Consider the following 23,367-nt stretch of genomic DNA (forward strand, 5'->3'; position numbering starts at 1 on the left):
CACTGGTCTAGTCCAATCATCTTTCTGCCGGCCTTCTCCAGGCCAATCAGCCTTCACTCCAAGTATTTTAAATCTCACTGCGCATCTGTCATTCTCCCTTGCAGACAGCTTTGAGCAACCCACCTCATCCCCATCACCGCCCCTCCCTTTTCACTCGGGCTCCATTCAGGCCTATATATTCATCTCCGTCACCAGTGTCTAAACTCTGAATGCTGTGGTGTATAAAATAAATAATGTGAAAACCATTTTCACAGAGTTCGAAAAGTTAGGTCATTAAATCCCTGCTGATAGTTTGACTGATTTTTACATTTCCAATTATGTTTTTTGTGTGTAGGTTTATTTGTGGACAACAACTTGGAATCCTCTGGAAATAACATGGTTATAACGGATGTTAAGGCTTTGACAACATTGTGAGTCAGCTTTTTGGCATCAGGAACCCACAATAGAAAACCTGCAACCTGGACTTCAAACAGGGGACACTGCCTCAGTGATGTTTGACTTGGTCCTCTTCTAATTTCTTTTTCTTTTAACCCAAAATTAAAATGATTCCAAAACAGTCATAAGGAAGTCTGTATCTTGTACATATTTGTACTTTCACCTCTGCTTTGCACACTCTTGGCATTCTCTCGATGAGCTCATGAGGTCGTCACCTGAAATGGGTTTCCAACAGTCTTGAAGGAGTCCCCAGAGATGCCGAGCACTTGTTGGCCCTTTTGCATTCAATCTGTGGTCCAACTCATGCCAAATCATCTCGATTGGGTTTAGGTCAGGTGACTGTGGAGACCAAGCCATCTGGCGCAGCACTCCATCAATTTCCTTCTTCGTCCCTTACACAGCCTGAAGGTGTGTTTGGGGTCATTGTCCTGTTGAAAAATAACCAAAGATCTCAAATTTTACCCGGACTCTAATCTCAGGTGCTGTTAATTTGAGATTTCTGAGGCTGGTGACTCAAATGAATTTGTCCTCAGCAGCAGAGGTGACTCTTGGTCTTCCTTTCCTGGGGCGGTCCTCATGTGAGCCAGTTTCATCATAGTGCTTGATGGTTTTTGTGACTGCACTTGGGGACACATTCAAAGTTTTAGCAACTTTCTGGACTGACTGACCCTCGGTTCTTAAAGTAATGATCGACTGTTTCTCTTTTCTTAGCTGATTGGCTCTTGCCATAATATGAATTCTATCATGGTCTCCAGTCATAGTCATGGCCATGTATTGATTTCCAAGGCCTAAACGACATAACAGTAAACTGTCATGGAGTGCCCACGTCCTGTAAACATCTACAGAGATTCCTAGGATTCGCCAACTTTTACAGACACTTTCATCAGAGATTACAGTCAGGTATCTACACCACTCACATGCCTCACCTCCACTAAACACCCGTTCACCTGGTCTCCAGAGGCTGACAAAACACACAATAAGCTTAAACAACTGTTTGCTACAGCCCATCCTGATTTAACCTGAACCAAGTAAGACTTTCATAGTAGAGGTGGACGCCTCTGATGTCAGGGCGGGAGTGGTAGTCACAGCGTACAGGTTTGTGTGGTGAGGCGTCACGCCTGCCGTGTTAAAACACGGGGGAGCAGGGGTTGTGGGTTGTAGGTTGTGGTGGTGTGATGCCAATGTTAAAAAAAGATGGCTCAACACATGGATCCGTGGTCCCGTCGTGCCTTAATTCCACCACAGTCTGTTGGCAAAATTACAGACCTGGAGGACTGGCGGCATCTGGTGGAGAGCACCGAGCAACCATTCATAGTTTGTACCGATCATAAAATCCTAACTTATCTACAGAATGCGAAAAGGCTAAATGGGAACCTGGGGGAAATCGTTTACGACAAGGGTCTCGAGTTCTCATCTCAGGTCTGGAGAACTATTTGTACGGCCTTGCGGGCTAGGCCCTGCCTGAGCTCTGGTTATCATCCACAAACTAACGGCCAAACCCAAAACCTTAATCAAGAGCTAGAGACCACAACCCAGTGCATTACCACCCATCACCCTGTCACCTGGTCCACTTTTATTCCTTGGGTTGAATATTCACACAAAACTCTCACCTTCATTCCATCTGTCCAGCACAACAACATTCTACAATGTTGCCTCTGGCCCTGGACACAGACGCGAGAGCAACTGTGTCTGCGCCAACCAGCAGCGTGTGCCAGTGCACACATACAGGTATGTGGACAGGTATGACTGGCTGCAACAGACATCCCGCTTCAGGCATCCTCCCGCAATCCGTCTCTAAGCTATATCAGACCCTTCAAGGTAGATAAAATAATTAGCCCTACGGCTGTCAAGCTCACTCTCCCTCCATGGTTGCGGAACTATCCGGTGTTCCATGAATTTATCTGGCCCGTGTGTGTGGGGTTCCGGTAAACTTCAATGTTGAGGTTTCCATTCTCTTCAATGCGCACGGCACAGTCCAGGAATGGTAAACTGCTATCCTTTGTATCTTCCATAGTGAACTTTATGTTTTTATCCACAGAGTTAATGTGAGCAGTGAAGGATTCTACTTGTTGGGTTTTGGTTTTGGTTTTGACCCAGGTGTCGCCAACATATCTGTACCAGTGGCTAGGTGGTAAGGCACAGGTCTAAAATCTCAGGAGAGATTACACAGGTTCAAGAATGCACAAATGAGGCACATTGGCTCCAATATTAATATGTCTTATTAATAAAGACAAAACATAAAATAAAACATCTCTAAAAATAAAACAAAGAATAAAACAATAAAAGCTGACTGTGGCATGTCCTGGATTAGATAAAACCATACACTGAACTGGACTTACCAGTACCCGAGGACCAAAAGAAAACCACACGAAAAATCAAGCCTACACTCCAGGTGCTGTACAGCAAAGGAAGTGTGGAAAACGACCCTCCACCCACCAAAGGTCCTACAGCGCACAATCCTCAGTTCACTGTAATAAAAACAAAACAACACATTAGAAGCCAAAACCCCCCCCCCAAACCTAAAAGGACACCAAGCACCAGGCTCATGGCACACAGTCAAGAGACAATATACATATCAATATTTAATAAAACAACATACCACACATTTGCACACACAGACAGACAGACACACACACACACACACACCTATTTAAAACAAAATACAAAATACACAGGCTGATTAACTTGCAGCACATGAGTGAACGGTGGCCTATACCGGGTATGGTTGTTAGTATATTGATTGTGGCCCCTCACCAGAAGAGGAATCCTATATTGCTCCCTATGGCAACTGGAACAAGTCAGCTGGACAGGTACAGATATCACAAACAACCAACACAACGTACAGGCAGAGGATCACTCCAGCCCGACTAACGCGGGCACAAGTATAAACAATACTACAGGGTAAAACAAAACGAGCTGAGAGGAAACAAAACCATAGAAGACAAAATCAGACAGGACAAGACAGCAGTTCCGTCGAGGATGAGCCCAAAGCAGTGGCTGCTACAGGCATTTCTTCAGCTTAACTGGGCCAAAACACCGCTGAGATGAGGCTATGGCAGGCAGCAAACAAATCCTGGAAATCACCGTGCTTTTAGCGCTTAGCTTTCTTTAATTGAAAGTCAGGAACAAATATTGCTAAATGCTGCTTACGCCAGGACTGAAGATGCTATACTGAACTGCCGGTGGTAGTGCAGCTACCTCTCAATGCCTGGGATCAAGAAATGAAATTGCCACACTACAGATGGGACCACAAATGAGACACTATACTGCTTAAATGCATAGAATGCACAGAAGGACAAACGTACAGCTTATCTGTGACTGTTGTGCAGCCTGGTCAAAATCCTGAAGGAAATGTATCAGCGCGCTATACAGCACTCGCAGAAGGCAAAGGAGGAATGAACGGGAGGATTCAAAAAAAAAAAAAAAAAAAAAAATGAACGGGAGGAAAGCCTGCATGGCAGACACCACCCTGCAATTAAAGTGCACGTGTGTCCACACTCAACTTACCTTAACTGGCCATGCTACAAACAGATAGTGAGAGCAGGAGAGAGCGAGGCAAAAGAGCAAGCAAGAGAGAGAGAGAGAGCAGTGGAGAGTAGCCCATCCAGCTACACCTAGGTTGAAGTTATAGTTCGTTTATTTGATTCCCTTTATGTCTTCACCTGTGTTTAAATGTCCCTCACACTTGTGTGAGGGACATGGCGGTGTGTTTCATGTCTGCATATATTATGCTGTCAAGCTTGTGTTGTTTTGTCTGTGTCTCATTATGTTTCCTGTTTTATTTTGAAGAGGTCTGGTGTCTCATGTTCATTGTGTTTAGTTTCACTTCCCCTGTGGCGTCATTATGTTCATTCTAATCTGCTGTTTGCAGATATGTTTCCACTTCCCCTGATTACCTCCTGTGTGTATTTAGTCTGTGAGTTTTCGTTTCCTTGTCCAGTAGTCTGCTATGTTCATTTCATGTTTCTAGCTTTTTCTGTGTATCCAGGCCAGGTCTCCATTTTTAAGGTTTTTCATGTTTTAATCTTAGTTCACCCAGTTTAAGTTATTGTTTAGTTTCGCCTGTGCCATTTGTTTTGTAATTTTTCCGGCCTTAAATAAATAGCTCGTCCTTAGTTAACACTAGATTTACTATCCTGCGCAAATTTGCGTAACTTCCCTAAACCCAGTACCCCCTAGAATTACTGGCTTTTTATTTTCTGGTGCAAGTCCCGAGGTGTTAAGCACCCTGCTGAGATTTTCACAGGTCGTCAGCTTGTTTCTCCTACAGCTTTTGTTGTGCAAACCACCCATTGTCCTTGAGGCCTGGCACATTTGCATTTGCTCACTCAGTTGCTCAGATCCAAGGCAGGCCAAACCTCTGTGTTACAACTTTCAGAAATGCCTGATAGAAATGCTTCAACTTACTCATGAGATTTTGACCACATTTTTTTGGAAGTCACAACTATACTGAATGCACGACCGTTGTTGCCAGCTGCAAGAAATGCTTGGTAGGGAACAGCTGTTCCCTACCAAGGTTCGTTTCAAAGTTTGAAAGACTTTGAAATAAAACAGACTTAATGTACCCATATATTGTGAATGTCTGTCTTTTGTATGTAGGTTGTAACACAGAGGTTTGGCCTGCCTTGGATCTAAGTAAACAAATGCCAATGTTGCGCGCACACACACACACACACACACACACACACACACACACACACACACACATACCTGTTTTTCCTACATCGTGGGGACCACTGAGTGACAGGTGCCTGATGGGATCCACCCTTTCCAAGGGTGTAAAGACATGATTTTCACTCCTAAATTCATAATAAATTCATCTAGAGAGTGTTGAGACTTGAAAAGTCAAACACTCTCAAATAAATTTTAACCTGAATTTTTGTTTTAATGGGGACCAGACATAACCTATCTACTGATACTGGGGACCAGTCATGTGTCTATGAGATTACAGTTAATAATACTGATCCATGAAACCTTACTATCATATAACATAATGACTGACACCCTGAATTGGGTAAATGGAAGAAAATGGATGGATTGCTTTATTAATCTCATCCTGACTGCCAGATACTCATTTCATTAATTTATTTTTTAATCTGATTCTAAAATATTAGTTAGGAAGTTATGAAATTACACAAACACTATTTATGAAATTAAGGAATGTTGTAAAAGTTGAGCAAAAGGTAACATTTTGTATAGTGTTTTACTTGGTATGACTGAACATATGCTAATAAAATAATTTTAAATCAATTCTGTTTGTCAGTTGATTTTCATCAGATATGAAGCATCAGATCTGCTTTAACAGAAAACAAAACAATATTTTACCGAAACCACCACATGCAATGTTTTCTTCCAAACCACATTTGACGGTTAAAAGAAGTCACCTACTGTACGAAATGGGCAGACAAACTGAGCTTATGCCTTCACATAACATTTATTTCAGCCTTTTAAAGTTAAACATTCAGTCCCCTTACATCCAACAAACAGTGTATGTGTATATCTATTTTCTATATCTCTATATACCCACACATACATATATTTATATCCCTCTCTATATATCTCTCTCTATATCTCTCTCTCTCTCGCTCTCTCTATATATATCTCTATCTATATATATCATATTATATACAAGTATAAATATAAGTATATATAAGACCGTACTCCCTGATAAGCAAGGTGGCATTTTAGATATGTCAGAACGGGAATGTCTTTTCAAAACATAATTAAAACTAATTAAAATGGATGAGTTCCATTCTTTCCAAACGTTTTTTTTTGCGTCCAAAACATTGGTCTAGCACAGAACGTAAAAACATTGCAAAGGGGCAAACAAGGCACAAATGAACAATTAATAACAGGCTGATTAGGCTGTTAAACTCTTTTGCAGCTTTACGCTGCATTGCAGTGATTCGATTTTTCACATAGAACTTTACCGCTGTCCAGGTTCTGTTTTTAAGTGCTTTCGGTGAAGCCTCAATACAGGCAACGAGTCTGACTTTCCTGGTACTTTACCAGACTCAATGAAGGACATTAGTGTCTTTTCCACAGCTTGGACCTCAGCTGATGTCCAAGTCCTCTTCTTTGATGTTCCTAAAATAGAAATGAAAGTGACTTAATACAGTTGTAATAATTAATTTAAGATAAATTAAGACAAAACTAAAAGGGTAGAAGCTTCAGTTTTAGAGTAATCACTTTCAAATTTTGCACTGTTTCCTCTTAGCTGTTGAGGGTCCAGTTAAATCATGAATTTTCAGAATATTAATAAAAGAAATCTCTCAGTGAACTGGCAAATTACACATTAGGTTCTTTATCACAGTTATATGTGGATACATTCTAGGTCCCTGAAGCTGCCTACATTTTTCTATCATTTGCATTTTTTCCTTGCTTCTGAGTACCTCCCAAGAAGGATGGAGGATAGATGCAAGAAAATGTAAGGAAACATCCATTTCTAACAAGTGAGGTAGCTAATCACAGTTCAGTTGTCAGTCAGCTTTAACAGTTGAAAGCAGCATTGTTTTCTCCCTGTATCCTGCTATCACTTTAGCACCTGTAGATAAGTAACAAGCTGCCATCTGGATTCATACTGCATCCTGCTCAGAGACACAGAATCCACTTACAGAATGAGTGTCAGTATGTACTCAAGTTCTAATTGTGAACTTATTTTTTTTTTAATAATACAAAATATTCTAGCATATTCATAATACTAGAAACCATTTAGTTTAAATGTTTGACAAAAATGAAATTTCAAAGATCAAATCAGATGCTTAGAAACAATCTCCCTGTGAGTAGAAATAACTTAGTTATCAGTGTTTCTTGCTGACAGACCGACTTTATCCAACACACCATCATTGGTATGAAATTCAGTGATTATGTGATGGATTAGACCAGGGGTGGGCAATCTCAGTCCACGAGGGCCGGTGTCCCTGCAGGTTTTAGATGTGTCCTCGAACCAACACAGCTGATTTAAATGGCTTAATTAGTTCCTCAACATGTCCTGAAGTTCTCCAGAGGCCTGGTAACGAACTAATCATGTGATTCAGGTGTGTTGACCCAAGGTGAGATCCAAAACCTGCAGGGACACCGGCCCTCGTGGACTGAGATTGCCCACCCTTGGATTAGACCAGTTTGCTCAGCCACTTCAAAAAAAAAAAAAAAAAAAAAAAAAAATCAATAATATATAAATAGGGTGGCTTGTCAGTTGGAAAACTACTTTTGTGAAGCCTGCTTCTGTGAATGTTGCCTCACTCATCAAACAGAAATAAGAGCTTTGAGATGGCCTGCAAGAGTTAGAATCAAACCAACTTTCAATTTTAAAAAAAAAAAGAACAAGAAAATTAGTGAATTAGGATGTACCCAGTGTATTTATTTGCATCAGTATGACATCTTTGTCATCAAAAATGACATATTGTGGCATGTCATATCTGATGACACTCACTACATGCTATTAAAAGGATTTTTTTAAACAGTAACGCACAGGAAATGTTTGAATACATTGGAACTACCAGCCTAACAGCTGTACTGCCATCCAGAGTTGGTAAATGGGCTATAAATTTCATCTTTAACTGATAGTAAATCTGATGTCATTTCTGTTTCCATTCTTACGTTGGTAAATCATTATAAAATGCGGTCTTGTTAAGTACAGACTATTATCTCACAATGTCTGTAAAAATGTAAATTTCTGCAAACTAAACCACTCAACTATGACCTTTGATGGCAACTTTATGGATGAGAAAAAGATTAAAAATGCAAGTCAGCCATTTCAGATAAACCAGGAGAAGGAGAGGAGTCAAAGAAAAAGGTTAGGTTTACAGGGTCTGACTCAGCATCCACCCTCACTCTGAAATGGAAAACCTGGATTACCTAGTTTTAGCCAAACATGTTTTCTGACACAGAGCCCTGATTCCTGGAATGATCTTGTCCAGAATTAACATGACATAAAGACTTTTGTATGACTTTGGTTGCTTCAGGTAAAAGTATTCACCTACTGGAGCTCTCAAAAAAGAGCTGACAGAGGAAGAAGTGTTTTTCTGTTAAGTAACAACAGTAAATTCTTTGACCAGTAACAGTCTTTTTGGACAAGAGTCTAATAACCAGCTAATCAACCAGAAGTAGTCAGCCTTAATAAATTTGGCACACATTTTGTCTACTGTAACGCTGACGAAAGCCTTGTACTGAAAGACCTCGTTTTTCTTACTGCCTTGTTACATTAATCATTATTAATTCATCATCATGTCATCATCAAGTCTAGATAGGTTGTACTAAGAACATTTGTACAACTTTGAAATAAAAGCATTATTAGGGTAAGAAAGCAAATCTGTGCTTATTTTAGTATAGCCTTTTTAGCTGTTGTGTGGAAAAGGGAATGGGTAAAGAAGAAATGTGGGCAAATGCCAAGCCTCAAGTCTGTGGGATACCTGCGGTAGTGTGGTCACCATCAGGCTCATCTGTGGTCCACTGTCCTTGCTTGAATCTTGGTGGTCCTATGGGAAGAAGAGTAAACTGTGTAAGTAGAAAAAATATGTACCTTGTGACCCTGGAACAGAGAAGACAAATACTGAAAAACATGCAAAATTGTGACTGCAATGCAGTACAGTCTTATCACCCTGCTACTTAACTCATCTACTGTGCTAAAATTTAAAATATTTAAAAGTTTCAATATTACACTGTCAGTCAAATACCTAGTCCAGTTCTCCTTCAGTTAAAGAATGTGTGATTTTTTTTTTTTGCAGAGCTCTTGAAGGAAAAAGAATGACAAAGGTTGAAGCAAATGATTTTACCCATTCATGGTTCTCTATATGCAGAGAATTAATGCCAACTGAACTGACGTGGCTTGAAAATAAAATGGTGGGAAAGCAGCTAGCAGCAATAGAAAAAGCTAACAGTAATAAGCATGCAAGGGTACAAAGAAGGTTACACAATACAGGCAACAATAGTGCTATCAGGCTCTTTAGAAAGTAGGTTAGAAGTTTTTTTTTAGACTGATCGTTTTGAGTATCCCCTACCAAAGTACATTCAGTACATCCAGTTACAATTACAGAAATTGTGGTTTTCTTGTGGATTATTGGAAATCTGCTCTAGACAGGCAATAGGGACATGGAATGTCACCTCTCTGGTGGGGAAGGAGCCTGAGTTAGTGCGTGAGGTTGAGAGGTACCGGCTAGATATAGTCGGGCTCACCTCTACGCATGGCTTGGGCTCTGGAACCAGTCTCCTAGAGAGGGGCTGGACTCTGTCTCAGTCTGGAGTTGCCCCTAGTGAGAGGCGGCGGGCTGGGGTGGGTATTCTAATATCCCTCGGCTTGCTGCCGTGCGTTGGGGTTTTTCGGTGGATGAGAGGGTTTGTTCCCTGCGCCTTAGGGTCGGGGAAAGGGTCCTGACTGTCATCTGCGCTTATGCGCCGAGTGGCAGTTCAGAGTACCCAGCCTTCTTAGGCTACGTTCACACTGCAGGTCTTAATGCTCAATTCCGATTTTTGATCAAATCCGATTTTTGTCTGCCTGTTCACACTACACATAAAATGCGACATCAAACGCTCTCCAGTGTGAGCAGCTCAAAGCGGCCCGCATGCGCAAAAGAAGATGTCACACAGAACTCGCTCTGTTTAGACCCAGAGCAAACAATATTGTTTGACTGATTGCCCTTAATATAAAGACTTCGGACTTTATGTTTCCAGATTTTTGCTTTAAGTTATTTTGTTATTTACATAATAATGTAGATGACCTAATAATGATCGTTTTTGCTGTTTTAGAGGAGGGTGCTTCAAAGGATAGTTGCAGATTTCTGTCAGAATCTGCAGAAAATACAGTAAAAATAAAATGTTCACATTTCTCCAACATTGTCTTCCCAACAGTTTCACCGGATGGTAGGAAATCGTTCGCGATGTCTTCTCCGGCGCTGATAATTGGCGTCTGTCTTGTGTCAGTGGCGTAAAAGACGGATTTAATGCGACTTGACCGTTCACACAGCAGTCGCTTTCTAAAACATCGGATACATATCGGATTCAGTACCACATACGAAAGTGACCCAGATCGGTTGAAAATATCGGTTTGTGCCGTTCACACTGTCATACCATGATCAGATACGGGTCGCATAGGGCGAAAAAATCGGTTTGATGCGCTTTCGCCTGCAGTGTGAACGTAGCCTTAGAGTCCCTCGGGGGTGCTGGAAGGTGCCCCACCGGAGACTCTGTTGTCCTGCTGGGAGACTTCAATGCTCACGTGGGTAACAACAGCGAAACCTGGAGGCGTGATTGGGAGGAACGGCCTCCCTGATCTGAATCCGGCGGTGTTTTGTTATTGGACTTCTGTGCAAATCACAGTTTGGCCATAACGAACACCTTGTTCGAACATAAGAGTGTCCATAAGTGCACGTGGCACCAGGGCGCTCTAGGCCGCAGGTCGATGATTGATTTTGTAATCGTATCACCAGACCTGCGACCATATGTTCTGGACACTCGGGTAAAGAGAGGGGCTGAGCTGTCAACTGATCACCACCTGGTGGTGAGTTGGATCAGGTGGCGGGGAGGACGCTGGACAGACCCGGTGCACCTAAGCGCGTGGTGAGGGTGTGCTGGGAACGTCTAGCAGAGGCCCCAGTCCGCGAGATCTTCAACGCACACCTCCGGCAGAGCTTCAACAGCATTCCGAGGGAGACTGGGGACATTGAGTCCGAATGGACCATGTTCAGCGTCTCCATCGCTGAAGCTGCTGCATTGAGCTGCGGCCACAAGGTGGTTGGTGCCTGCCGTGGTGGTAATCCCGAACCAAATGGTGGACACCAGAGGTGAAGGGAGCCACCAAGCTGAAGAAGGAGTCCTATCGGGCTTGGTTAGCCTGTGGGACTCCGGAGGCAGCCGACAGGTAACGACAGGCCAAGCGGAATGCGGCTCGGGCAGTGGCTGAAGCAAAAACTCGGGTGTGGGAGGAGTTCGGAGAGGCCATGGAAAAAGACTTTCGGACTGCCTCGAAGAGATTCTGGCAAACCGTCAGGCGTCTCAGGAGGGGAAAGCGGTGCTCTACCTGCACTGTGTATAGTGCTGGCGGAGCGCTGCTGACGTCGACTGAGAAAATTGTCAGGTGGTGGAAGGAATACTTCGAGGACCTCCTTAATCCCACTGACACGTCTTCCGAGGAGGAAGCAGAGTCTGGGGATGAGGGGAGTGACCCGCCAATTTCCGGGGGCGAGGTCACTGAGGCAGTTAAACAACTCCTTGGTGGCAGAGCCCTGGTGTTGATGAGGTCCGCCCGAGTTCCTGAAGGCTCTGGATGTTGTAGGGCTGTCCTGGTTGACACGCCTCTACAATGTTGCGTGGAGATCAGGGGCAGTACCCTGGACTGGCAGACCGGGGTGGTGGTCCCCATCTTTAAGAGGGGAGACCGGAGGTGTGTTCCAACTACAGGGGATCACACTCCTCAGCCTCCCTGGGAAAGTCTATGCCAGGGTGCTGGAAAGGAGAGTTCGTCCGCTAGTCGAACCTCGGATACAGGAGGAACAATGCGGTTTTTCGTACTGGTCGCGGAACACTGGACCAGCTCTTTATCCTCTCAAGGATACTTGAGGGTGCATGGGAGTTTGCCCAACCAGTCTACATGTGTTTTGTGGACTTGGAGAAGGCATTCGACCGTGTCCCTCGGGTGTCCTGTGGGAGGTGTTGCGGGAGTATGGGGTGTCTGGCCCATTGCTACGGGCCATTCGATCCCTGTACAACCGTTGCAAGAGTTTGGTTCGCATTGCCGGCAATAAGTCGGACTTGTTCCCGGTGGGTGATGGGCTCCGCCAGGGCTGCCCTTGTGTCACGGTTCTGTTCATAATTTTTATGGACAGGATTTCTAAAGCGCAGCCAAGTGGCGGAGGGCTTTCACTTGGTGGCCTCAGAATCTCATCTCTGCTTTTGCGGATGATGTGGTTCTGTTGGCTTCATCAGGTGAAGGCCTCCAGCTCGCACTGGGCGGTTCGCAGCCGAGTGTGAAGCAGCGGGAATGAGGATCAGCACCTCCAAATCTGAGGCCATGGTTCTCAGCCGGAAAAGGGTGGAGTGCCCACTCCGGGTCGGGGATGAGTTCCTGCCCCAAGTGGAGGAGTTCAAGTATCTCGGGGTCTTGTTCGCGAGTGATGGGAGAAGGGCGCCGGAGATCGACAGGTCGTGGTGAAGAGGGAGCTGAGTGTAAGCGAAGCTCTCAATTTACCGATCGATCTACGTCCCTACCCTCACCTATGGCCACGAGCTGTGGGTAGTGACCGAAAAGAACGAGATCGCGGATACAAGCGGCAGAAATGAGCTTCCTCCGAAGGGTGGCTGGCCTCTCCCTTAGAGATAGGGGTGAGAAGTTCGGCCATCCGGGAGGGGCTCAGAGTAGAGCCGCTGCTCCTCCGCATCGAAAGGAGCCAGTTGAGGTGGTTCGGGCATCTGACAAGGATGCCTCCTGGGCGCCTCCTGGGTGAGGTGTTCGGGCATGTCCCACGGGGAGGAGGCCCAGGGGCAGACCCAGGACACGCTGGAGAGATTATATCTCTCGGCTGGCCTGGGAACGCCTTGGTATTCCCCCGGATAAGCTGGAGGAGGTGGCTGGGGAGAGGGAGGTCTGGGCTTCTCTGCTTAGGCTGCTGCCCCCGCGACCCGGCCTCGGATAAAGCGGATGAAGATGGATGGATGGATGCTCTAGACAGTCATACCAATCAAAAAGTTATCAGGTTTCCACAACTGAAATATACCCCCAAAAAAGAACTTCTATACTCTCTGTGCTCCTGTTTGGTTTAATTCTACCAATTTGTAAAAGCAGGTTTCAAAAAAGGAAGGTGGGGGGCCTTAAAGTTCTGTAGTTTGTGTGTAAATTACCCATTTTAGTGGCATCAGTGTCAGACTCCTTTTCCTTTGTTGAAGTTCCTGTTAACAAATTGAGATAGCACAATCAAAATTCTGTAATTTTTTTTAGGTATTTGTGAAGCTTGCTTAGAGGCTAAATTAAGACAGGTACCTGAGGCAAAACAGGGTGTGCGGTGGGTGTGAGAAGTACCCTCTTTAGGGTCATCAATGTCAGATCCTGTCTCCTTTCTTCTCTTAGGTGTTGAGGATCCTGTTAAAAAATATAAATATATATATATTTTAAATTTCTGTGTTTATAACAACCACAAAATAATTAAAAAGGTACCATCTGGTTAGTCTGCTGTAGGGATGGGTATCGTTTAGGTTTTATCCGATACCGGTGCCAAACCGGTACTTTTGAAACGGTGCCGGTGCTTAAACGGTGCTCAAACCGGTGCTTAAAGAATGGAGAACACAAACTTTGTCCAAAAACTCTCATGTTCAGCTGTTTTTTTGTAAAAAGATAACAATGTTAGCCTTTTCTGCAGCTATAGGGCATATATGGTCTCACTCTTGGCTGGAAGTAGTGCTTAAACAATGGAAAAAAAACAAACTTTGTCCAAAAACATCTCATGTTTAACTGTTTTCCACTTTTCTTTGGTCATTTTAGCCTTTTTGGCCAGGGTGAAGGGGTATCTGGCATCAAACAAGAAGACAGCCACATGTAACTTCGACGCTGTTTGCTAGTTCACCTTACATGCATTAATGTAATAATGTGGTTAGCATACTCAACGTTAATTACACACGAACAACATGAAGCTACTCACGCAGAGGAGAACGGCTGCTGCTGCCATCATCATCCTCATCATTTCTGCTACGCTGACAGGGCTAGGGGCCAGGACTCTACTCTTTGGGTTTTGGGGATGTTGCTAACTCCGGGTCCGATAACAGGCACCACACCCGCAGTAGATGTGCACGGTGTGAGGTCTTGCAGCAAGCTATCAAACACGGCGCATTTCTCAGCTTTAAAAATAAAAAAAACGCTATGCGTCGCCAGGTGTTTCATCAGATTTGAGGTGTTACCTCCTTTGACAGTATCACAGTATCAGCTTAAAGCACTTGTTGCAGGCTGCTGAGTTTGCATCTTTGCTGTGAAGTACAGCCAGACTTTTGACCGCTTCGCCTTGGGCATTTTTAATCTGTAGCGCTGCTCTAAAAAGAACGTGCGTACCTGGCCCCGCCTACTATCCTCGGAAACGTAAAATGATATGCTAGAATCGAAAGTGTATCACAGCTCAGGAAAAAAAGCACCGAAATAAAGCACCGAAATGTGCGCTGCTTTTCGGTCTGGTTACTACCGTTTATGTCAGAACCGGTGCCATCATGGCACCGGACACCGTACCATCCCTAGTCTGCTGGATACCTGTGGGTGCTTCATCAAACTCATCAGTGGTTGGCTGACTTCTCGATCTTTGGGATCCTTTGACAAAAAAGTCAAAAGTCAAAGAAGTCAGTAATGGTATATGGTTGAACTGTGTGCCCATTCAGCCTTCACACTACGCAATGTATTTTTGTTAGAGGTATTAACTGTATGTAAAGATGAATGGCATGTCTCCACATCTTTGCATTATTCAAATATTAAGCCATAACAACAAGCGCAGACATCTGTTGCTTATTTGGATCAAGTGTCTGCACAATAGTGATGGGGCAGTGCAGCAAGGGATACAGTTCTTGTCCATCCGCCTGCCAGAAACAAACTGAAATCAGCTGTCAGTAATGACAGCTCACAGCCTTTATAACATTTAAGTACACTTCAAACCAAACTGATCAGAAAATTTAACAATTGAACATACATTCATGTGATAACTAAGTAAAATGAGAGAAACTCTTTGAACAATTTGGCATGTACTTTGAGGTTTCAGTTGTCCCCTCTGTTAACAGTCTGCCACTATAAGATTCCACGTTTTTGCTACAAATTTAAAAACTATCAATGTCATCTATTTTTATATGCAGTAAATGGCTGGATGCTAAAAACAGTTAAACCTGTCACCTACTCGATGTTGAGGAGCTGAAAGATGACTCCTTTGATGCATCCGTCTCTGAAAGATCACTTTCCACATCTTCCTGCATTTCTTCTGTAAAGCAGTGATAAGAAAACCATGTAGCACAAAAGACATTTACTCTGAAATAAAAATAAGAACATTTTGTTTACCATTGGGATTAATTTGGATTTGATCGAGGCTCATTCCCTTGAAGTCTGACAGTCGGCCTTGTTCTAGAGCAATGAGCACTTTGCTGACTTTAGCCAACTCAAGTGTTCCTTCAGGCAGTCTATAGTACTCCCTATGGACTCTGATATCATGGCCTAGAAAATTTGCGAGGATGTCCATCTCATTGTCTCTCAGGTTTAGGACTGTCGACAGTGTGGACACATGCTTTCTCAACTTAGTTGAGGACAGTGTTTCTGGATGCTTCGCTCCACATTCCTTTGCAATCTGTCTGATGGCATCCGATCCCCTGAGGTGAGTGTCTGCTTCAGGTCTAGAGAAGAAAAAGGATTTTCATCAGACACACCACAGGTCCGCCCGATGTGAAACCAAGGCTTCCATTGAGGACAGCATGTCTGGTGTTAAGAGGATAGGAACTTTTCTGTTCCTTTTCCCTCTTATTTCGATGCGCTGGAAATGGCGACAAAGTTTTGTTCAAACTCTGAAAGTCCTACTGCCAAATCCGAATGGACTCCTGAAGTGTCTCGCAGGGGTGAATGCAGTTAGTGGCATTTTGATACCTCACCCTCTCTCCTGCGATTAAACAGTATCACTTAAAAAGAGTCAAATTGGCCAGCATTGACCAGTTCTTCTTATTGGGATCACTGGCAAGTCTGGTTTGGTATTCTTTTCTGTACCTATCAAGATACATATGCATGGTTTTTACATCCTCGGTGAAAGGGAGGAGTTGAGGAGTGTTCCATTTTCCTTCTTTTAGAGTTTGCAGGGCACGAGATGAAACACACACATCCCATTTCTTCTCATAAAGATCCCGGCTTCTCTTCAGATTCTTAAGAAATTCCTCATCATGAAAATCTGCCATCTTTGCTTCACACTCAAGAATATCTGCAATCTTCTTGAGACTATGGCCCAGTTTCAGAGCCAATGATGGAGCTCTGTAGATGTTTTGTCTTCATCAAAGCCAGCCACATCCTTCACTGCTTCAACCACAAACTTGAAATTTGAAGGTACATAGAAATCCTCCATTTTTTCAGTGTCCCTGCTTCCCGTGGCGCAGAAGTAATCGTCCTATTTCTCGCATTTTTGTCTGATGTACTCATGTTTGGTCTTGTCATGTCCATGTTTTGAATACAAGTGTTCTCCTAGTCTCAAGATACTTTTCTCCTCTCTGATGATGTTTCTGACTTCATCCTGATGCATAACACTGACCAGTTCCCAAACCTTTCTGCTGACACCATCTGGGACAGGCTGTGCAAAGGCACAAAGTGACTGGATCCGACTTTTGCCTGGTTTTGCTGTGCTGCACTTCTGTGAAAGCTTGCATCTTGAAATATGTCTCCATAATGAATGTCTTTTCAGCAGTGCCTGGCAGTTAACGCAGTGCATGTAGTCATTTGGCTTCACTGGTTTTTTAGTTTGCTGACTTGGGATTAGTGTCCCAGAGCCAGCTTTCAGAACCTCAATATTATGTGCACGGTTCCCCTTGTTTCTAATGAGGTCAAAATGTAGTTTGCGCTCCTTTGATTTCAAAGGAAAACTGATTGCTTCTGCTACAGCCAGTTCACTGCTGTGCTTGCGTATTAAGTGCCTTGCCATTTTATGGCACTCCTGTGGACAGTATAAGCAGTGATGCTTTTTACTGTATACTCTAGCCCCATCTTTCTTTTTTTGCAGCTTCATCACAAAAATATTTCCCTGGTTAGGTTGAGAGCTTTCACTTTCTACTGTCTCATGGTCCTTACCCGAAGATGTACTTGGAAGTGTTTTTCTTCTGGAAGTCTTTTGTGACTTCTTTGTTTTCTTAATTTTCAACAATGGGACCCTTTTTGCAGGACTGTCAAATCCCTCTGAACTACTTTCATTCCCTGAGTCTTTTGATGGAATATATTCATCATCAGTGCTTTCAATACAACTTCCAGAAGCTTCTGGTGTGTCAGCCACCTTGGAGATTGACTGCAGGTATTCACTGGTAAGCTGAAAAACCAGATAGAGACATTTATAACTAAATTTGCAAGAATAATTACCCAGGTGTGAAAATCTTACACCGTCTGTGAGACCCCTTCAACACCTTCATTAAAGTGAACTTGAATTTGTTTGAACTGTTACCAGCTTAATGAAGGGTTATAGGATTTAGTCATTTTCATCAACAACTTTGGCTTTGTATACAGAAAGACTTGTTTACCGATAGTTTCAACCCAACCATAATATTAACAAGGAAAAATTAGGGCTGGATGATACCATTTCAGCACTACCATAAGAATTCACAACTGACAATCAAATGTCAAATGTTTGTGTCAAACAAGATACAAAAAACCCCCCCAAAAAACAACCTGTAAAATAATTATTGAACAGAACTGTTCAAATAATTGGATGAAAACTCCTGTATTTTTTCCTCTCTCTCATTACTTTACATTTTACTCCAAGGAGGCAGACTTGTAATTTCTAAAGTGCTCTTGAGCAATAGTTCTCCAGACATTCGGAAGGTTTTTAAAGTTTTCTTTGGACATTGTCTACTTTTTCACTCATTGGACTCCAGTCCTTGTACCTGACCATTTTCAGAGGAATGTTTTTGCACAAAAGAAATCGCAGCCATGAAAACATAAAAGGGGAGGAAAAAAAGATTACCTACAGCAGATCAGTATCTCAAAGTCTTGTCATGTTTGTGGTGCTTAAGAATGGTTATTAAAGCAGATGAAACTGAGAAGATGCTGAGGTATGCCGAATTACACAAAAACTGGACTTAAAAACAAAATCACTGGAAACATGGCTTGTGGAGTAAAAAAATCCAAAATTGAATTTTTTGTTTATAAGTCATCAACGTGTATGCAGGAGGACAGCAGAGAGGTTTAACAGTGAGGGTCTACAGTCATCTGTTAAACATGGTGGAGGCTCTGTCATGGTTTGGGGCAGCATGTGTTGGAGATCTTCTCAAAACTGATGAAATTATGACCAAAATTTAAAAATTGAAACATTAAAAGTCATTTATTTGCCTCCCCAGAGCCTGGACCTTAACATTATTGAAGCAGTGTGGAGTCATCTGACAGAACAGAACAAAATGCAGAAACAGCCAAAGAGGACCTTTGAATGTCCTTCAAGAAGCCTGGAGAACTATACCCATATTGCTAGTAAAATACAAAGAATGAAGAGTGGCCCAAGATTTTTGTTAAGTACATATAGTTTAAAAATTGCAATGCTGCAATGCCAGTCTTCTACAGTAAGTTAAAGCCCTAATAAAAGTGTGGAAATAACCAGAATTATGCAAACTTACAAATATGCTGTCAGTTCGTTTGAGTGATGGCACATCTGGGTCAGCAGCATCAGAGTATGAACTTTCAGGAGTGATTATATCGATGTCAGTATCAGCATCAACATCAATAATTATTTCCTATGGAGAGAGGGGGGATGTAAGACATTGACAGCAATGACTGTAATACATCGAGAAAGATATCAAACCTGATTTTTAACTTCTCAACCCAAAGCGAATTAAGAAACAAATTTTACATTTAGAGTTCTGTAAGTAAACTGTAACAACCTCATGAGTTTGATCTGAATAACATATCTAGAAATTTTAACTTCCCATACATTTGCAATCCTGTGTAGACTTATGCTGACTTCACCACACCAGGAAAAAGTTAATTTCATGAAAATTCAACTCAAAGATTGCAAAGCATTAAAGCTGAAGCAAAGCCACCCATAGGCCAGATTGAACCTCCCTGTTGTTCAGTTCTCTGCCAGGCCATGTGGACAGTATGTGACATATAGACAGTACATGCTAACAAAACAGTGAATGCATGGTCAGGGCTGTGTTTGCTGGTTCTCTTTAAAACTGACAGCTTAACTCACTCTAGCAAAACCTGCAAGTTATGAAAAAGTTTCAGAGCTACTTATGGTCATATGGGATAAGCTAAAAGTGCTTATTTGACACATACCATGCTCTCAGATGATGTTGGTAGCTCAAATGAAAGATCTGACACTGAGGTCTCCCCTCTTGATTAAGACTTGCCGAGGGCTTTAAAATAAAATTAAAAGGACATGTATTACCATGTCTACATACATAATGTTAATGAGGAACATGTTAGATAAGATGTGTGGTAAAGCATACTTGCAATTTTGAAAGTCATGCAAGTCAATTCAGCAGTTTGCACCTTGAAAACACTAAATATGAATGATATCTAATCCACATCAGAAACAGTACAGACAATTCTGGCTCTCCTTCACTCCTTTACCTCTCACACAGGATGGGTAACAAGAACTGGTATTGAAGTACTGCCATTGGCTTTTATTATTTGTTTACTCAATCCAAAGTGTTGAATGTGCATTTTAAAATTCCTAACAATCCTGAACTGAAAAATAAGCATTCTATAATTAAGAAGCAGTACAGCGCAGAAGTACGTAGCTCATGACCACAATAATTATATCTTAGTTATGAAAAAAAGGTAACAGAATCACTCCTGTATCTTGTTTAACCATGTCAAGTCTTTGTTCCACATATCGATATGATAACCCAACATATAACACATCTAGGCCAAATGTAAACACTTAAAATCATGGAAATATCTGCCTTAAAACAATACAACAGAGCTTGCCTTTAAACTTAAAATGCCTTTCAGGGTCACTGGACTAGTACATTTTTAGGTAAATGAGAGATTTGTTTGGTTTCTTGTCCTGACTGGCACTAAAGCTGTGTCCCAAAACGTCGGCTGCATCCTCCTGAGGCCGCATTTGTAGACCGATTACATCACAGCGACGCCATGAAGGCTGTCCCAATTAAATGAACTCCTCCGAATCTGGCCGACAAATACGTCCTCCTTTTCCCCAGATTTGAAGGATGGGTCGGGTGTATCCTTTGTGCCCCACCATATCCCAGAATTCATAGCGCGGCCCGGCCGATTCCAGTTTCCAACAATGGAATTAAACTTTTAATATTAATCTTATTACTCTTTCTGGGTCACAAAATAAACTTTTAACATATTTTCAGGTGAGAATGTAGCTGTGTAAACTTCAAATATCTGCTCAGTTTATCAAGAGATCACATATTTGCAAAAGTGCTCCTTTTAGAGACTTCTGTTACCCAGCCGCTCGATAGCTGACCGGAGGGTTCAATGGTCACTCGAGACAGCTGAGTTTATTAAACGCCAACGAGACAGCTGGTGACGCAAATCTGAATGCTAGACAGTCCCGTTTACAAGCCTCGCACTTCCGGCCTTCTCGATGCGTTGAAGGACCCGCCCACGTGAGACTGCGAATGCCGGGTCCTCCGAATGATGCGGCCTAGGTTTTGGGACACAGCTTGAGTGTCAACATACTTTGCACACCATCTTAATATACAACCGATTTCTAAAGAATGCAAATTTTTATTAGGTTTCATGAGCTGTGGAGGATAAAGTCACTTTAGCATTAGATATAACTGTGGAAAATTAATTGAGTGTGGTTTAAGGGGGTAATGAGTTATGGATTCTCAATCATGAGGTACATCCTGAAGTCCATTTCATTATCACTACTGTGGGCTGTGCTCTTGTGCTTGTGTGTCAAGTTCTGCTTCTGTCACCTACGTGTGTGAACATAACCCATCTTTTATACAAATTAGGCTAACATGCAGTGAAAGAAAGGCAGAAAAGCCACATAATGACTGGCAGCTGTCTCATTTATTTATTTATTTATTTTTTGATCCCAGCACCACTGCTAATTTTTCATCTATATCTACATGGTAAACTGTTAAACTTGTAGAGTACTGAGCCTGTTATATACCACAAGTTAAAATCAATTTGTTACTTACCAAAGTCTTGGCAGCTGCAAGCTGCTTAGGTGAGAAAACTGGGGTTGTGATGAAGTCTCACCCTCTTGGTTTGTTCTCTCCGATGGCTAAACATTACAGAGACAAACATTTCTTTTAATAAGGTTCACAAAAGGTGATTAACAAGACCAAATGCATCCTCTGTTTTATTTAAACCTAATGCTGTGTAAGAAAACACAGCATTACTACACATACCTTGGTTTTGAAGTCTAAATTCAGAAGGCTTTAATTACAGCACAACCAAAAGAAAAAAAAAAAAACTTTCTATTAGCCTATAGTTGACTAAACATGGCTCCATCTTAAAAAGTGGCCCTCAGTACTGTTGTAAACTAAGCTGTAGACAATTTCAGCTTGCACTGAGTGATGGAATGTACCAAACATTTTTTCAAGTACTGTACAGAAGTACAAAAAAAAATGAAAAGCTGAATTTCAGATCAGCCAGGCTGATAACACCCCTGAAATACATGTAACTGTGTACACACTTTGCTTTTATGTATATATTTGATATTGAAGTACATTATTTGCCAGGTAATATTTATGATACTTAGATACATATATCGGATATTTAAGAACTTAATGATGTATTTACATGACTGCCTCACTTTTTTACCAAAGTACTAGTTTACTACAAACTTTTACATTTTAGTTTAGAATGACATTTGGGTACATCTTCTACTTCTTTATAAAAGGCTAATATGTCTTGCTTAAATGTCAGTCCTGGGTTTGTACACTATTCCCCCTCCTCCGACACTTGGCAAAAGCCATTTTAAATTAGTTAACTAAAGAGCTGACACAATGCTAAAGTTGCTTGGCTGAAACTCGGGCGTTAGAGAGACACACACACACAAAACTTCAGCACCTGGCTTTGGTGAAAAAAAAATTATCTTTTCAGTACACCTGCGTAATCAAACCAACACACCCCTACAGAATGTTTTGGCACATGCGTTCATACTGTCACAAATCTAAGTCAGAAGCACCACTGTATTTATTAATATTGTAATATAGGAAAAATCAAAACCCTATCATGATTACCTGTGTTTGGTGTTTTAAGGGGTCCATGGCTCTTGACAAGCATTTATCATGATGGTCTCTCAGGCGTTACAAACGTGCCTTCAGTCTGGTGGATTGTTTACTCTGGAGGAGGTAAAACACAAAACAGCTAACATAACATGTCCATACCTGAAGTACACTAGTTTTATACATCAACAAGTAAGAAATACACAGTGATAATGGGGATAGTATTTAAGGTGACATCAATAGGTCTAATCACATATGTTAGTCACTATAAAGACATGGTGCAAATATAAATTCGGTTTTATAAAAATCAATCTTTTGAATATAAGTCAGTTTAAATTAAGCTGTGCAGTAGTCTGTTCACATGCTTAATATTGTTAGTTTTATTTATCTTAATTTACTATGATAGTAATTTTATTATTTAATATTTTTAGTACTTCATCGTTTGTGATTAACAGCAATCAAGCCACTGCAGAAGGAAAATGTATTTTTTTTGTCTATCAAAACAATCACAACAAAAATTAAACCACCACCAAATTACTTTCCACGGCTGAATATTTAACTGAGGGAAAAGTCGGTCCACCTGCTGCTCTGGTACTGTCGCTGCCCCGCTACCTCACGCATCGTTTTGCATATCACGACACAACATTACACGTTAGCCATTTCTTAGCTCGTCACGACAATAATTGCATTATGAACTTGGGTCCTCGACAGCCAAAGCTAATCCAGACTCCTGGATTAGCTTCGGCGGGTCTGTCTCGCTGCTCCGACTGCCACCCTCCCGCCACGAGAAAAACTTGACGCTTTAAAAAGAAATGACTCTGTAGCTGCTTAGCTTGTTTCTTGTTGTGAATACTTCAGGCCTATAGTTGAACGAAGTTGTTCTAGAAATTTACTCACCATTTAGAGCTAACACTATTGCTAGCTACTCATTAAGCTCATTGATTGCCCATTAAGCGTTCATTTTCAGTCCCACAGACGCCCGAATATTACGACAGTACCTAATAAAAGTGACCAAAACAGACATTCATGACTGCATGAATGTTAAAATATCAGCTAAAAACTGTACAGTTTAGGAGAATGTCGTCGAACACCCCA

The 23,367-nt window shown here is 42.1% G+C and overlaps 1 protein-coding gene across 1 annotated transcript; it reads right to left on the minus strand.

Moving 5' to 3' along the window:
* Window positions 1-6,361: 6,361 nt before the first annotated feature.
* Window positions 6,362-17,219, minus strand: LOC120441513. Its single transcript, XM_039616795.1, has 8 exons — window positions 17,204-17,219; window positions 15,446-15,774; window positions 15,288-15,368; window positions 14,657-14,713; window positions 13,406-13,504; window positions 13,267-13,314; window positions 8,847-8,912; window positions 6,362-6,522 (listed from the first exon to the last, which is right to left on the minus strand). The coding sequence occupies exons 2-8, from the start codon at window positions 15,621-15,623 to the stop codon at window positions 6,362-6,364; spliced, it is 690 nt and encodes a 229-aa protein (XP_039472729.1). The 5' UTR covers window positions 15,624-15,774; window positions 17,204-17,219.
* Window positions 17,220-23,367: the final 6,148 nt, after the last annotated feature.

Source organism: Oreochromis aureus, linkage group 8 (assembly GCF_013358895.1).
Source record: "Oreochromis aureus strain Israel breed Guangdong linkage group 8, ZZ_aureus, whole genome shotgun sequence".
Lineage (NCBI taxonomy): Eukaryota > Metazoa > Chordata > Actinopteri > Cichliformes > Cichlidae > Oreochromis > Oreochromis aureus.

What these genes read in the sequence shown, in the direction of transcription:
- LOC120441513 (XM_039616795.1), bottom strand. Translation starts at nt 15,623, where the DNA reads ATGGACATCCTCGCAAATTTTCTAGGCCATGATATCAGAGTCCATAGG. An exon ending in CACACCCTGTTTTGCCTCAG is followed by an intron (nt 13,315 to 13,405) that starts GTACCTGTCTTA and finishes ATTTGTTAACAG; the next exon opens with GAACTTCAACAAAGGAAAAG. An exon ending in CACTGATGCCACTAAAATGG is followed by an intron (nt 8,913 to 13,266) that starts GTAATTTACACA and finishes TTCTTCCCATAG; the next exon opens with GACCACCAAGATTCAAGCAA.